This window comes from Anoplopoma fimbria, chromosome 24 (genome assembly GCF_027596085.1).
Source record: "Anoplopoma fimbria isolate UVic2021 breed Golden Eagle Sablefish chromosome 24, Afim_UVic_2022, whole genome shotgun sequence".
Lineage (NCBI taxonomy): Eukaryota > Metazoa > Chordata > Actinopteri > Perciformes > Anoplopomatidae > Anoplopoma > Anoplopoma fimbria.
The window spans coordinates 11,482,159-11,499,024 of NC_072472.1; the positions used below are offsets into that span (position 1 = coordinate 11,482,159).

The following is a 16,866-nucleotide window of genomic DNA, read 5'->3' on the forward strand; positions in this document are numbered from 1 at the left end:
GACCTTACATCTGCAAAACCAAGTAAAATGTATCAAGGTTTAGGGAGCAGGGCAGGTCTGAGTTAACCACCAACTGTTTTTGTATTTATCCAAATCCTATACATTCAAAAAATATGCTACTGAAAACTTTCAATTGGAATAGTCTGGTTCAAATGGAGTCAAAATAAATCTGTCATTTATTTCTTTGTTCTTGCAATGATTTACTTTGGTAAATGTTATATTTGATGAAGCAGTGTTAGTTCAACCATTGCAGAATAAAATGTAGTCAAAGTCGTAAAGAGTGGGATTGCAGAACAGAGAACCGTCTGTCTCACCAGGTCCAGTTAGTTTTGTTCCGTCCTCTCAACTGCCACCTGGCAGCAACAGCTCTCCCATCAGGCGATTCAGAGATTTATCACTCAAGCAGCTTTTTTTTTTTCTTTCTGCAGCACCAATTGGGGACCTTTTCTAGTGGTTTCAGTCACTTGAGAGATTCAGGATCCCCCGTATGCAGGTTCGTGTTTAAATGTGCACGTCGAATTGCAAACTAATGTGCAAGATCAGCAGCAGCAGTAAATCTTTTTTCACCTTTACAGATCTCCATCATCTGAATGCAGAGTGAACTGCAACCCATACATCAAAACATGTAGAGGTGCGTATTTGCCGTCACTGTTTTTCCTTTAAGTTCTTCGAATAAGACTGGTGGAGGATTGAGTGTATTATAGTATCTAATTACACTTTTGACAAAGTATTTCCCCTTTTGTGTTTTTCCACCCAGTTGTTGGAATATGGACTCACTTGAAAAAAAAAAAAAAAACAAGATTAGAGGTAAAGACTTCAGATTACAGTTACAGTTACGTTAATATATATATTTAATTCAGTAAACGTGGATTTTTTCCCCTGCAGATCATGTGTAGTGTACTTCAAGACAGTATTTATGTGACATAACTAAAGTATCTGTACCTTATGCTTTTTGGTTTTAGAGTAAGGGTGTTTTGCTAGTTTTTCAGCTGATACACTCTTTCTCAAATCGGATTCTAGGATGTGGTACTCTGCAGAGACACAGAACTGAAATACTTGACCCTTAAATAAATTACCAGGAAATATCAGATTTTCCCAGAAATAGAATGGGAACAGCTGAAAGAAGTCACCCAGGCTGTCGTAGCATTTAAGATAGATTTTATTCAGTGTGGAAATACAAGAGTTTGTATTTTTTCAATAAAAAATATCACCAATATATTCACAAAGCCCACCACAAAGCTTTTGTATCTGCTGTAACATGGTTATACTGAATCTGCTGGTGTGAAGAATGTAAACTTAGCCAGAGCCAAGAGATTGTGTAAGACACAATGCAGTAATGCAGGAAGCATTGGATGCTAAATCCCTTTTGGACGCAGGTTTGTGGTGGCTTTTTACCAGACGCACAGGATCCACCATGCTAAGGTGTCCGTGTTGTGATACAAGTGGAGAAAGTTGGGGGTGTGGTGCCGTCATGTAGACAGTTTACAGCTTGTCGTCAGGTGGGGGGAGACTCTCAAGTGTGGGCTCCATGCCCCAGATCTCACGAGCGTACTGGGTGATGGTGCGATCGCTGGAGAACTTGCCACATCCTGCAATGTTGTAGATCACCTTCTTGGTCCATTCCTTGGGGTTCTGATGCGAGGATGAGAATGATTGATTAAGTTATCAATAATTTACTAATTATATGATCAGTAACCCTTCCATGGTTATGCTCATAATATACCCATACTAATTAAAATCCTACTATGAATGCATAACAGAGCTTTAGGAACCGTGTGGCTTATGTAGCTTTTTGAGGAACATACCTTGTAAAGAGCATTGACTTCCTCCTGGCATTTTATATAGTCTTCATAATCAGCAAAGACCTTGAATCTGTGCAGAAACAAAATGCAATTAACTCACATGTACAGTGCAATGTGAATGCATATGGTGTTTATGTGTGTACTGTTACGTCTACTGAACGCTGGTGTGCATGCAAGAGACTGTGAGCCGTTTTCACTCTTTCCTTTTTATTTTCCAGCGTGCAAGTTTATACACGTTCTTATTTGTATGTGTGTACGCGTGTGTGCGCCTCAGGCTGGTAATGTTAGATGTGTCTTTACCTGTCATGATGCATCAGCATGTTGACAATTTCCTTAAACAGGTCAGGCTGCTTTGGGCTAAAGAAGCCTCCAGCAATCTGGTCAATGGCCTGTTTCAATTCAGGCAGGCGGTTGTAGTACTCTTGAGCGTGGTATCTAAGAGGGACCGAAAGTAAACAATACGCACATTCAGAAAAACAGAAGCACCAGCTTGTTGCTGTAGCAAGCGGCTTATTAAATAAGGTGTAATAGTCGGTGACTATACAGAGGTATCAGCAGGTTCCCCAAGGCCAGTTAATGTTGACAATATCAGCTTTGGGTGGAGAAAAAACACTTGAGTCTGGAGAAAGTGAAAACCTCTGTGAGAGAGCCCAAAGCTTGTGAGAGCTCATGAAGCTCACTGCATTGAGGTCTTCACTGTTGAAATACAGGTGAAGACTGATAAGACTTATGAAGACTTAAAAGCACTCAAGCATGAAACATGTGTAGTGGAGATGTAATATCACACTGTGGACTGATTTTATGAGCTACAGAACAAAATATTTTGGAGGTACACGTGGAGAATGTAGATACAAAGTTTGGACTGATGATGGTTCATTCCTTACCCTTTCTTGTCAAGTTCATCAACATCGTCCACCCTCATGCCGAAGATGAAAAGGTTGCCATCACCGGCCTCCTCGGCCATCTCAACATTTGCTCCGTCCATTGTACCAATGGTCAGAGCGCCGTTCAACATGAACTTCATGTTGCCGGTGCCAGAGGCCTCAGTGCCAGCTGTGGATATCTGCTCTGACAGGTCAGATGCAGGGATAACTGAAAGACAGAAGTAGTGAGGTTAATGACTCTAATAAGCATTTTTGGTGTTTTATGCTGCGTATAAAAATTGATTGGGGTAATTTGCGAAGAAAGAGAAGAACAGGATGACAAGTCTGAGAGCAGATAGACAGAGTAAAAAAACATGGGAATAGGGCAGTAGTTTGGGAACTACCTCTCTCTGCCAGTGTGACTCTGTAGTTCTCCAAAAAGATGACTTTGAGACGATCTCCAACCACAGGATCGTTGTTGACCACCTCACCAATAGCTGTGATCAGACGGATGATCATCTTGGCAGTGTGGTATCCAGGAGCGGCCTGCATAAAGAAGGTTAGATGAATTTTACTTTTTCATTTATTTTTTTGAGTTGTGAGGTTATTTCCTTTTTTAAAGCCCAGTTGCATTCTGTTCATTTATACAAACCTTTCCTCCAATCATGACAGTTCTTGGAGTCCACTGCTTGTTAGGCTCCTTCTTTATGCCTGGCGGAGATATAAAGAGATTACAGGACTTGGGTCTGTGTGTTTTTGTCCTAAAAACCATCTCAAAACTCATAGTATTTGAATCAGAGAAAATGTGTCAGGCAGCAGATTTTGAATGTGCACTTACGGTTGTAGTAGGTGATGATGTGCAGACAGTTGAGCAGCTGTCTCTTGTACTCGTGGATTCTCTTGACTTGAAGGTCGAACATGGAGTTGGGGTTGATCTTCACCTTGTAGTGCTCCTCCAAGTGGACAGCAAACTTCAACTTGTTTTCCTACGTTATCCAAACATTGACTTCATTATATAAAGGATGACAAATTCAACATCCTGTATTAAACACACAACAACATTAAAAAAGGAAACTGTGCATGTTATTATTAAAATACAATGATTACCTGATGATTTGTGTAATAAAGCGTGATCATCTATTCACAAGTATCTCCAAACTGACACATAACTGTTACTGCAAACTAAGAATAAAATATTACTTCACCTGCTTCACTTTGGCAACATCACGAATGAAAGCCTCGTCGTTCACGAATTTGAGGAGACCCTTCAGCTGGTCCAGGTCACGAATGAAGTCCTCACCAATTCTCTATTGACCACAAAGGAGAATAAGTAAATCAAAGCTATTTAGCCAACCATGTTGTTTGTGTGACATGTGCACTTTAAAACACAGCTGACCTCGGCGATGACCTCAGCCAGCCCAGGGTTGCACATGACCAGCCAGCGGCGAGGAGTGATGCCGTTGGTCTTGTTTTGGAACTTATCTGGCTCCATTTCATAGAAGTCCTTGAAACTGCATGCAGAGGGAAGCATCACATAAATCAGAACACACACACGATGCAGAAGCCCATGAAAGCACAGAGGCTGGGGATTTATGAAACAGATACTACTACATATACTACACGTATACTGTATGTACTGTATTTTGGTGATTTACCACCTCAGAGTATAAAAGGTAAAATGTTTATTTAGCGGACGCACACAGTAGCTTTGAGGATGTCAGAGTGTATACGGGCCACTCCGTTGACAGCATGGGAGCCCACTATGCACAAATGGGCCATGTTGATCCTCTTCTGTCCGCCTTCCTCGATGAGGGACATGCGGCTCATACGATCATTATCACCGGGGAACTTGGCAGCAACTCTCTGCAAAGTTCAAAAGAACATGAGGCAAAAAAATAACTCATAGGTTGTATTTTTTTTGTTTTTGCATGCTGAATTGTAGATTTATATTGTCATATATGTATATTAAATTAAATCAACATGGCTATTCTAAAATAATACTAATGAGCAGCAACAGGACCATTTTCATCGGTATGTAGTAAATAATTGTTGAGCTGCATCTCATAATGTATTCTTCCATTCTAGAACGTTGGACTTTTGTTCTTTGACCTCCAACATCTAGGTCCTCATGCTGATCTTTAAAGTTGATCATTATCTATTTCACAGTGGCAAGAATAATACGCAGAGAAAACATATAGAGACAAACAACCATTCACACTCACATCCACACCTACGGGCAATTTAGAGTCTTCAATGCACCTAAGCTGCATGTCTTTGGACTGTGGGAGGAAGCCGGAGAACCCGGAGAGAACCCACGCTGACACGGGGAGAACATGCAAACTCCACACAGAAGGTTGAAAACATCTTATAACTGAATTTGAATTAATGTGCTTCTTTTTTTCTGCCTTCCAAATCTCAATTTTTTTTTTAAATTTTACTCTGCAAAAGTCCCCCTTTAAATGTTATCCTCACCCAAATGTTTTGACTGCACCGAGCTTTAACATTATCCCACTTCCTTAACTTGTACCTTGTGTTAAACCACACTGATGAAAGTACAGACATTTTATCATTGCAAGACTTTATAATTATGGCACTTAACCAGAGAGAACACTAACAGAGTGTGAACCCTCTGCTGCCATAAATATATACATGTTATGCAGTGCATTATGGAAATGTTTGACATGTTGCAATGTGCAGTACTCACCTCCAGGTGGCGACGGTTGATCTCATAGACAATTTCCAGGTGGCGAGGCAGCAGATGAGCAAACAGGTCGACAGGCCAGCGCTCCAGAGCTTCAGGAAGGACGGTGTGATTGGTGTAGGCACAGGTGCGCACACAGATGTCCCAAGCCTGAACACCAGCAAGAGGAAACACACAGCCTACATGTCAATATTTTTATTCAGTCATCACACACAATACAATATATACAGCCTATATATAATATAGTATACAATATAACTGAAAAGGCATAGGCAGAAGCATTAAGCTTAGATATGCCTGTCCTACTTTCCCAACAATAAAGCCACTCTCAAGAAAACAAGATATATAAAAAAATAAAATAAAAATATATTTCATTCAGACTTGTAACCCTCAAAAATAGTTTTATAAACAGTCCTTTTGAAAACCAAAAAGTGTTACACATTCTTACATTTATATTAGAATTGTTCGTAACTTTAACCCCAACAATAGAAATTCATTTTCTTTTAATCCCCTTTTTAGCTTTTTGAACGGTAAACTTACAAACATCTCTTAAATCATATTTACACCCTTGTATTGAAAAAACCTTTGTATTTCAGTATTATATACCATTATTTTTTACTAATGGTGGTGGTAATTGTTTCTGAAATTCACCAAAATAGTGATGTCTCAATTAAAAACACTGCAACATGAAGCAGATCAAGAGAAGGGTCATGGTTTTAAACACTAAAATAAGTTCTACATTTGAAAAAATAAAGCTATGAAGCTATTAAACATGAAGCTCTGTTGTTACACAGGTGTTGCTCTTCCTCACCAAGTCCCATTGAAGTTTTTCCTCATCAACCAGAACCCTCATCAGCTCAGGAATAGCCATGGCTGGGTGAGTGTCATTCAGCTGGATGGCGACCTGATAATGCAGAACATTATTAAATGTCAACACAGAATTAGAATATTACATGTAGCTGTTCATTTCAATAAGATACAATTAAACCCACCTACAACCTGTTTAACTCACTGTCAGAGGCAATTTAAGAAAAGCACAGAGAGAACATCAGAGAAGAATCTTTTTCATTTTTGACAGAAAGTAGTTTGTTGAGTTTTTCACCTCACCTTGTCAGGCAGTTTGCTGAAGTCTGTGCGAACGATCTCCCTGGAGCCAAACTTAGAGACCTTGAAACGGCGGATGATGTCTTGCAGGGTGGCAGACACCACAAAGTATTCCTGCTTCAGACGGAGCTCCTTTCCTTCAAAGAACTGAGGACAAAGACACACATTTTTCTGTTTCTGTTCTGTAGGCAAACGTGAATATATTTTTTTATTCATTAAACATAGCATTTTGCATATTCTTGACTGGTATTCATGTATGGACATTTATATCTTTCCATATTGATGAAATACTTACCCAAACCAAAGGTAACAAGAAAGTAGTATCACAGCAGTGGCTCTGTATCTAATATGTATTGTTTTTATCATGCAATTGTAATCACTTTTGCATAACATCAAACACCCATGTTATACGGTTGTATGTGTTTTGTGTAAATGTAGAGCTGCATCCATCATTTGTTTTTAGATATTTGTGAAAGCTGAATTCAGTCATCAGTGTTTGAACCAGTGTCCTTAAAAGTTCATATTTTTCTTTTTCTCATTTTGTTTATTTTCACATTTATCAAGCCACTGAAGAAGAGGTGACCACTGAAGTGTGAAGACAATGTTTATTTTATGTTTTCTTTATGTATTCTTTATCAATAATGAATATATAAGTGATAAGAAAATTAAAAAAACAACTAAACTATCACCTTGCCCCACCTGCTGGCAACAGAAAAAAGTGTGATTATAGTGATGCTGGGATTTACAAATTCATTTATTTCTGGATTAATGCATGACATAAAAACCCTTTGTTGATGTCATTTTCTCATAATTTACAATTAATGGTCAGTGTTCGCATATAGTATAGCCTAGTATGGTTTTAAAGGGGTGTTTAAATTGCGTTTGGCTCGAGAACGATGCCGCTATTTGGGGATAGCCTCACGCTCGCACGCTCACCGATATGTCAAGCCCAGAGTGTTGGAAAACATCAATGCGCATGCACAAAGCCTTAACGTGCGATTATTGTGGACGGCACCGGAAGGCACCATAGAGAAGATAAAGATGGAACAGGCCTGCTGCACTTTGATTGGCTGTTTTCCAAGTAGCCCACTGTTGATGTCATTTTGCTTGTAGTTGGCAGAAGTTTGAAGAAGAAAGTGACTGTGGTTAATATGAACAATGTGGATGAAAAGTCTGCTTCTTGAAGACAAATTTGTGATTAAACTCCTCAGTGACGATCAGCTGAAATACATTGTTGTAAACCAAACCGCTTTTAAATATAATCAGATTAAACGTGGCGTGGTTCCCCAGGAAAATATGGCTAACTGCTTGCTTGGCAGAGAAGAGGCTTTTTTTGCAAGCCGTGTGTTTTATTAAACATGCAGGTAGCGAGAGAGAACGGTTATCACCTGTGTGAAAGTGTGGGAATTGTGAAATAGTGCATTTGTCAAATCGTAAAATTATGTTATTTTCTGGTTTTTAATATATGCAAAGTGGTAACTGCCCCATCATAGTCTCATAATTAATTGAATATATTAGTTATTCTAAAGCATTAATTGGTCTGTTAAAATAAAATGACTAAGCTGTTATGTTGCCAACCCTGATGTGAAGTATTCAATGATATGCATGTGAAATTGGGGAAAGTGGAACCTTTCTGATTTTCAATGAGGGAGATTGTTGTTATTGTTGATGATGTTGAACAGCTGAAAATGTTTCATTTTGATGAACGACTCAGTGAATCCACTAATTGATTCAGGGTTTTATAATACAATGTTAAAATACACAATATGATAGAACAGCAGTGTAACTCTGGCTGGACTGAATTCAATCAAAGCTGTGATATCAGGTCCTCCACTGTTTCTGCTCTTACTTGCACCGACATAAATTACCAGACCTGACATGAGTTGTAGCTGCAGCTAGATGGTTATCTCCCAAATCCTCCTTCATGAGCCTTCAGGGACTCAGCACATGGTGGGCAGCTCTTATGCCTACTATAAAAGACAGCTTCAGAGGAAGCTGAAAAAGCACATGGTGGCTCTAGCTGAAGATAAAGGATACTAGTCGGGGTCCAAATTATGGAAATCCATCTGAGTTAAGATGAGCCATGCAGTCATACAGGAGCCATACGGTCGACAGCTCCTATAACATTTCTCATTTCTTCTTATTTCCTCTAATCCAGGTTTGCATGGCCATCCCTTGTGCAGTTCTGATGGATTAAAAGGTAAAATAGACATATTTTCTTACATTGTCGTTGGGATACAGCACACGGGAGATGTTCTCAGCCAAGTTTCTGTCCAAAACAGCCTGAATGTAGCCACCAACATTGACTGTAAGGGGAAAAAGACATAAACTCCTTTCATTCAAGCTCATTTGAAATCTGTTGCATGACTCAAAACGTTTGATCACTGGCAGACACGTACAGTCTTTAAGGTTAAAGTCGCAAGGAGCCTTCGCTGACCACAGCCTCATGGTGTTGACGACGTTGTTTCTGTATCCAGGGACAGGGGTGTCATATGGCAAAGCCAGCACTACCTGTCGATACCGACACAGGGAAAAGACATGAACAAATAAATCACCTCACCTCAGAAAACTTCCATTACAATTCATGTATATTTTTCTTTAAATTATATTTTCACCTGAGTGTCAACCCATTTGACACCGTCGGGGTGATGCTCGGTCCTGCCATAGAACTGAATAGGACGCATGTACTCAGGGCGTGCTTTCTCCCAGGGGTTGCCATAGCGCAGCCAATCATCAGCCTCCTCAACCTGGATAATGACATTTATATTAAGAGGGAAAAACACTCATTAGTGGCTTTTGAGCTGAGCCAGACAGATAATAATTATAATGAACACAAGGTCATGATAATGACGAAGGAAACAAATCCAGCAGGTGATTTAAGGTGAAAAAGAAAAAGAAGCATCTGTTCTTGCTCACAGCCTCAAACAAGACCACAAAGTCTTACATCCGTTTCTTTTTTACCTGCCAGCCGTTGACAATTTTTTGATTGAAGATACCAAATTCATAGCGAATACCGTAACCATAGGCAGCCAGACCCAGTGAAGCCATGGAGTCCAGGAAACAGGCTGAAAACCAGAGACAGCGCGTGAAAAAAAAATGAATCAACATCTGACTTATGCATTATTTAAATCAGTCGGCAGGGGTAAAACCTTCTTTGAACTCATCAAATATTACGTGTGAAAAAGATGCTCACCAGCCAGACGTCCCAGGCCACCATTTCCTAAACCAGCGTCTTCCTCCATGTCTTCCAGTTCCTCCATGTCCAGACCCAACTATAAGACAACAGACACAACATGGACCAATGAGATGATGCTCCTTTTGCAAGAGTTGTACAAATATAATCTCACAGTTGTAAGGGGAATAGATATAGTGTTATTCTCACCTGGTACATGGCCTCATCACAGGCGTTCTCCAGCGCGAGGTTCACCATGGTGTTTTGGAGGGTGCGGCCCATGTAGAACTCAAGGGAGATGTAGTACACACGCTACAGTTTTGTGAGAAGGGGAGAAATAAACAAACTAAATGATATTTGGGTGTCATTGTATGATTAGGATTACAGAAAGGTCTCCACGGTAGCATGATTGGTTTGAATCTGTGAAATCATCTGCCAAAGATCCCAATAACATCTGCCCCAGACTATGAAAGGAATCTTCAAGTTTAATTATTTAGTTTTAATGGTCGGGAGTGCACGAAATATGCCACCTGAGCCTGTGTTTAGCCTTTGCCATTTAGTTTTTTTTTTTTTCCTCCACTGACATGGAGGGGGCGGGCACTGGCTGAGGAGGGGAGTTAGAGGAGGGGAGAGAGGAGAAGGGACTCGGGGACAGATTGCTCTTGGTGTTACATAACACCAACATTTTGGCCCGGGCAAAAAATAGCTCCTGTAGAGGTCGCTGCAAAGGTCAGGCTGAGCCTGATACTCTTTAATCATGGAGTTCAAGTGAGGAGTGAAGTGGTACAGATAGATGTGCAGAATAATAATGAATACAACTGACAGAGCCATAACACTGAGTAGCTACCTCTATCTCTTGATTTATATATGTATATATATATATATTTGTTACACATTGTATTGGACTTTTGTTGATTAGCTGTTTTTTTAGCCCCAAATATGCATGGATTAGCATTGTGAACAATAAATCCTGTTGCTATAACAGTGACTTTGCAGAACGCAATTTTACATGCAACACAAACCTCACGCCTAAACTTAGATTTCCTCCCTTCTCAAGGTTTCTGTTTAGACCTTTAAGGGATTCACCTTTGTCCTTTCAGTCTAGAGCACCAGAACAAGTGATACAGCTGGGAGGTTGGAGGTTTTTTTTAGTTAGAGGTTGCAGCCAACTAACATCTAATTAGACAGTGTCTGAAAACTAGCTTAATGTGAGAAGCAAATGTCTCCCTGCTGATATCAATACTTAAGGGCTTTTGTACTTAAACTACAGAACAGTCCTCTAAGCCGAGAGGAGTGGGGACATTTTCTCCCCATGTTAAGAAAAGAAAAATCATCCTCTTTATTCACTAGAGTATATTAATGATCTTGCGAAGAACATTTTTTCCCGCTAAGTAAATACAATTTTCACTCTGCCTCTTAAAAACCTCAATTGTGATAACACAGTTTTGTGGTTTGCAATTTTTTTAGCTGCTTTATTCTAGTGATGAAAGCTTTCCATTGTTGTACTAAGGTTCTTTCTGTAGCTGGTCTTTAAAAACACTGCAGTGGCTAGGACATAGCTTCTCTGATAGACTCTCTGTGACGGCTTATATGTGAACTCAAAGGCATGTGCTCATATGACACAAGTAAGGGAGATGTGCTTTATGGTAAGACAGGATGGGAACAGAAGGTCACAGAGAGGTTTAACATTACAACACACTTTAAGAACGATGGCATACCAGCAGAGCGCTAAGAAGTCCTGATGAAGTTTAAATGTCATGACCTTACACTGACTTCAGGCTGCTCGAAGTACAGTGGAAGAATATAAATCCCTGGCTCTTATGAGAATGATTCATGGCCTTTTGTTTAATATGTGGTAAATGGGTAAAAGTTATTTCATGACATGGTATAAGATTCAAGTTGTGGCTCAGAATGAGCTCTGTTTACTGAGCAGGCAATGAGTGCACAATGAAACAGACTTTCTTACATGTCCTGAAGGTGTGAACCAGTTCTTAGATGAGCTATAGTTGACTGTTTCCCCATTTACTGTGTGTGTGTGTGGGGGGGCAAAATGTACTTAATGTGGTATTGTAGTTTTCCTTATCACAAATACAAGATGTGTTTTAGGTAAATTATTAAATTGATATGCTCTATATAAAATCTTGGTGCTGTTATGACTTACTTTGGGATCTTTCTCATAGTAGTGCTGCTGGGTTCTGATCCACCTGCCAATCAAGTGCTCCCGCACAGTGTGGGCAAGAGCAAAGTAGTAATCCCTTCTGGTGGCCACATTTCTGTCCTTGACCAGCGTAAAGTGGAGATGTCTGTTGAAGTCTTGCTTCAATGCTGAGATGTTTTCAACACCGGCGAGGCCACGAACCGAAATCTGTTTCCTTCTATCATGGTCCGACAAGGGTTTAGACATGGTGGCACGAGTTGTAGCAGCTCAGCGGCTCTTGACTCTGGCGGAAGGTAAACAGTAACACAGCAGTCACACGCCACCAGGCCCAGACACAGCAAGAGAGGAGCCACACCACAGGGTCAGGTTCACCATTTTAAAGGCCCAGCTATGAATATTAAGGAGAGGGTGGAGCAGATTGTATATATTTGGTAAAGGGTGGGGCATATGTTGAGGATAGAGGTTGTAACTTTTGAATCATGTGACACATGCTTAACTAAGTGGCCCATCTTGGATAAAAAATATGCACTACATGGCATCTTAAAGAATAATGGCTTTTAAATCTTTTAAAGTACATCTTTATCTTTTCAGCTGTTCTTTTCTGATCAAAGCAGTATAATCAATCTCAATCTTCCTATTTATTATAATTGGTCATCCTTGTATTTCACTATTACTAACTTCATGTGACACAATTCATTTTCATCATTAAAAAAACAACATGACTTCAAATCTGATTATTATCTTTCTCTAGTCATATTTTTTAACATGTAATCACTCCACTGCCCATGTGTGTAAAGCATTGTCTGCTATTGTAGAAAGGCACATGTGCTGGTGACAAAGTTTGGCAGTTACAGTGGCTAACCTATTTTTCTCCCAGTAGTTGGCAGGGGAGCCTTGGTCAGCAGATGGTTACGATACATTAGATGTATTTTGTTGCAACTAAAAAGCAAAGCACTGCAGCAATCAGCTAATTCATATATTGTAGGATGAAGTATATTTATAAGTTTCTGCATGAAAGTGAAGTTAGAGGGCTTATTTTGTTTTAGCAATCCGCACTGGATATGGGCTCACATAGCCTGCTCTGAAACACCAACAGCAGTATTGCAACGTTTAACATTTCCATGCTACTGTATCACTTCATAAGTACTGTAAGTAGCGGTACTAGTTATAAACCAGTGATCCAGAGTCTATGTAGATCACATCTGTTCAAGAGCCTGGAGCAATAACCGACACAAAAGCAGCTGCAGCATAGCTACTAAAACTGGCTCTATTCTCAGTTATCACTCTTGCAAGCCAAACTATCATGATGTCTTGACCTTCTATAAATAGTAACTCTGACCCAGTCCCAAAGGCCATGATATTTGAAAGGCATATCTTGTTAATGTCAGCCAGAGCCGGCAGACAACACTAGTATATTACTATGGGTGGGACCACAGCAGAAGGAGGAAGGCACTATTCGCTGAGTTGTTCTCAGTGGGATGCAGTACACGCTTATCATTATCTTGTTAAAGGGGGGGGTCTGCCTTTGGAATGAAATTGGTTAAAAGCTGGATGAAAGGGTGACTATTACTTTAATGTCCAGATGTACTCGATTGCAATGCATTTTGAATAAATGTTGACAGGAAAAGTACTGGGAGTAACATCAAAACATTTTTCTAGCCATTTGCCACTCTGGTGCATGATTAGAAAAGATGCAAAAAAGAAAGAATAATAAAAGATGCTACTGTCAAACACCACAACAGCTTAATAGAAATCAAATTGCCTGTGGTGGTTGGCAGTGCTTAATGGACCTTTCTGCATCATTTGAAGAATTTTTAGAACTTACGCATTACATAAATGCTGCCTACACCATTTCCTGTTATGTTGCTTTTAATATTCCTGCATGCCAAATGACCCCCAGAACAGAGAAACCATCACACAACAGATGACGGAGATTGAAGCTGGCTTGGCCCCGATTTGTCCATTATGATGAGCAAATTATGTTCTTACATGTCTACTGGCTGTTCTGTCAAATGGTACATCAAGCATTTCTAGACCACACAGAGTGAATGCACTGCCTGATGGAAACTGTGAAAAAAACAACAATATTCTTGATGTGAAGGCAAGTTTTCAACAACAAATGGAGTTGTTAGGACAGCCTAGTCACTGAACCACATCCACGTGCCAGCACAATGTGACCATTTGTTTTTTTTTCTAACCTCTTTATTGTCCATCTACAGTATCTGTCTTTCCAGTTGACAGTTATTCATGATCTATTCATCATGTAATCAGGAAGACGCATGGAAATGTAATTAATTTTGATTTTAAATTTACTCCTTAGAGAATATGAAGTCAATTAACTATGATGTTAATCAATGCTCTGATTGCCCAACAGTAACCACAGTTATTAAGGCGCCTGTGTTGTCAGGCAGACATAAGAAAAGTGTGTAGAGAGCGACTGATTGACAGTGGCTTATCGGAGGGTGGTGCAAACTGGGAAAATTGTCTCACTTTTTCTTGCCCTAAACATGCATGTTGAATTTTGATCACTCTGTTTGTTAACACGGGCTGCACGGTGGTGTAGTGGTTAGCACTGTCGCCTCACAGCAAGAGGGTTCAATTCCCGGGCTAGACAACCTTCTGTGTGGAGTTTGCATGTTCTCCCCGTGTCAGCGTGGGTTCTCTCCGGGTTCTCCGGCTTCCTCCCACAGTCCAAAGACATGCAGCTTAGGTTCATTGAAGACTCTAAATTGCCCGTAGGTGTGGATGTGAGTGTGAATGGCTGTCTGTCTATATATGTCTGCCCTGTGATAGGCTGGCGACCTGTCCAGGGTGAACCCTGCCTTCGCCCACTGACAGCTGAGATCGGCTCCAGCACCCCTGCGACCCTTAACTGGATAAGCAGGTTACGGAAAATGAATGAAAAATGAATGAATGAATGTTTGTTAACACACCATAAATATATGCAGACATTTTACAGGATGTGCAGGCATAGCAGAGAGGAAAATGGGTGACGAAAAAGGAAAAAGCTGTTGCTAACACGACGTTGACATTTTAGATTTGGTGTGGATATATATATAATAATAATAATATATAATCATTTTCACAGCTGGAATCATTTAGCTCTGATTCGCCCCTAACGTCATTGCTAATCTGAGTGTGGTGAACATATTGTTGCTTATAATTACATTCAAAATGTTGCGACCAAACATCCTGTAAAATTATCTGGATCTTTTATTAATATTAGGCATATATGTAGTTTTAAAAACACATTTTAAAATATTTTGGGGTACCTTATCTATTGATCGGGTCTGTTTCAGGCTCTGAACAACAAAGCCTGGGGAGATTTTGTTTTTTTTCAATACTGTTCTCTTCAAAATATGAAGCTGACAGTACAGCAAAAACCTCCCTTCACACAGTCGTAAATGTATCTGAAAGCTGTCACACAGAATAATGTGTTACATTTGCAGGTGCAATCTACGTCTGGCACCTCCATGTCCAACATCATGTTGCACTGTATCCTTTTCATAAGCATTTGATTTTTTTATTGATCCCTTTTTCCTTTCTTTTCTTCTTTTTTTCCCTCAATGTCTTAGTATTTTTGCATTCGGCCAGCTGGTAAATTCAGCTCTTTATAGGTAAAGAAAGGAATACATTTTTCATCACCACAACATCCGGATAGTCATATGGTTGGCTCCAGAGGAACCAAAGCCTAAAAAAATATATATAAGCCCTGTCAGATTGATGTAAAAATAGTAAGTAAAAAGTAAAAATAGGTAGCATAGGGCTTGTGGTTCAGCGTGCCAACACAGTTTGAACAAGGTCAGATAGATATTCAGACTGTGTGCCAGTTAAATGTCCTTTAAATGTTTTTGTTTTAATGTTTTTTCCACATCTCTACATTCAACAAAAACACACTGTCGCTGTCCAAACATACACCGTGCCGCAGCTAAGCAGCCGGATAATTGCATCTCAAGTTGATCTGGCTGTAATTCTCTCTTGCCTCATTCACACATTGACTCCCAGACATGCTCATTGTTACATTCAGCCTGTTGGTGGGAAAGCTGTTTCTTCTTCTCTGCCTGAAGGAAATGAGCATCTTTGTTTACATCTCACCAAAAATTATGGACTTAAGGTTTTACACCTACTACTTGGCACACGTTCATCCCTACACATGGGGCTGCAACAATCTATTGTTACTAGGCCTCCGTGTTTTCTTATTATGATGTATTGCATTTAATTAAGTTACATAGTTAAAAAATAAGTATGTCAAATCAGAAATTGCTCGATTAAATTTCGTGCACTGTGAAATTGTTTATCTGCAGTTTCCCTGCAATGATTTCTAATAGTGACAGACAAGATAAGAAATGTTGTTTTTTATCTCTGATGGTGGGAAAAGTCATTTAATTGCATCCTCACTGAATATTTCTGTTGTATAGAGTTTAAAGGGTGTTGTGTTTGGTGAATACCAATCGCCTGATTTGCATCATATCGCCTGATGGTGATGAATCACAGCTGGTTCACAGGAACGTTGTTAAGTTGCAGTGTTTTACTCAGGTCAAATGCTATATTGTGTCTCTCTGTTAACCTGACAACAAGAGGCCCACACAGGAGGAATACTGTCACCTTGTGGTAAATCTGGCAACGTCACATTGGAAACCAGCAGCTTTGTTGTGTATTAAAGGGATACTACACATGTTTTTTTAAGCTGTTAACTAAACGATATGACTGCAACATATCAATGCTGGTGTTAATATTGACATTTCCTACCAAATTTACAAAACTCTGTATTTCATGGGTGTAAAATGGCTATTTTGTGACTATAAAACAAACATGGAATAAAATATGAATAATTTATGTAATTGATTACTACACCATATTAAAAGATACAAATAGTATAAATTATACTGCTCATTAGTATTACTTAAAATTGATCTGCGACACAAATACGACATTAACATAAATAACTTATCAATATTTCATCCATGAATCAATATTGCCCGCTATTGCAAAGCAATTTCTATAAACACAGATTTACTTTTAGTCAGTCGGGTACTCTGAGACTTACTATGAGACCTTGTTTACTT

At 39.6% G+C, this 16,866-nt stretch overlaps 1 protein-coding gene and 1 long non-coding RNA gene across 3 annotated transcripts; one reads left to right on the forward strand and one right to left on the reverse strand.

The window, feature by feature from the left end:
- Positions 1-282: 282 nt before the first annotated feature.
- Positions 283-6,570, forward strand: LOC129113394 (uncharacterized). The gene is made up of 6 exons (XR_008532391.1): positions 283-493; positions 576-631; positions 3,136-3,224; positions 4,832-5,493; positions 6,161-6,243; positions 6,482-6,570. It is a non-coding gene; the product is annotated as an uncharacterized LOC129113394 (long non-coding RNA).
- pygma (phosphorylase, glycogen, muscle A) lies at positions 1,039-12,046 on the reverse strand. Of its 2 annotated transcripts, XM_054625653.1 has the most exons (20): positions 11,804-12,046; positions 9,853-9,954; positions 9,664-9,742; positions 9,432-9,535; positions 9,086-9,217; positions 8,870-8,981; positions 8,694-8,776; positions 6,474-6,617; positions 6,178-6,270; positions 5,370-5,516; positions 4,365-4,528; positions 4,062-4,176; positions 3,871-3,972; positions 3,504-3,651; positions 3,318-3,376; positions 3,070-3,211; positions 2,687-2,894; positions 2,103-2,237; positions 1,806-1,872; positions 1,039-1,632 (listed from the first exon to the last, which is right to left on the reverse strand). In XM_054625653.1, exons 1-20 carry the CDS (start codon positions 12,044-12,046, stop codon positions 1,483-1,485), a joined length of 2,529 nt encoding a protein of 842 aa, XP_054481628.1. In that variant the 3' UTR covers positions 1,039-1,482. The 2 variants fall into 2 exon arrangements, with proteins under 2 accessions (XP_054481628.1, XP_054481630.1); XM_054625655.1 differs by lacking the exon at positions 9,853-9,954.
- Between the last annotated feature and the right edge of the window lie 4,820 nt (positions 12,047-16,866).

Coding starts and splice junctions, on each gene's coding strand:
- pygma (XM_054625653.1), bottom strand. CDS start 12,046: ATGTCTAAACCCTTGTCGGACCATGATAGAAGGAAACAGATTTCGGTT. Junction 9,218..9,431: donor AAATTGTCAACGGCTGGCAG/GTAAAAAAGAAA, acceptor GTCATTATCCAG/GTTGAGGAGGCTGATGATTG. Junction 4,177..4,364: donor GACATCCTCAAAGCTACTGT/GTGCGTCCGCTA, acceptor CTCTGCATGCAG/TTTCAAGGACTTCTATGAAA.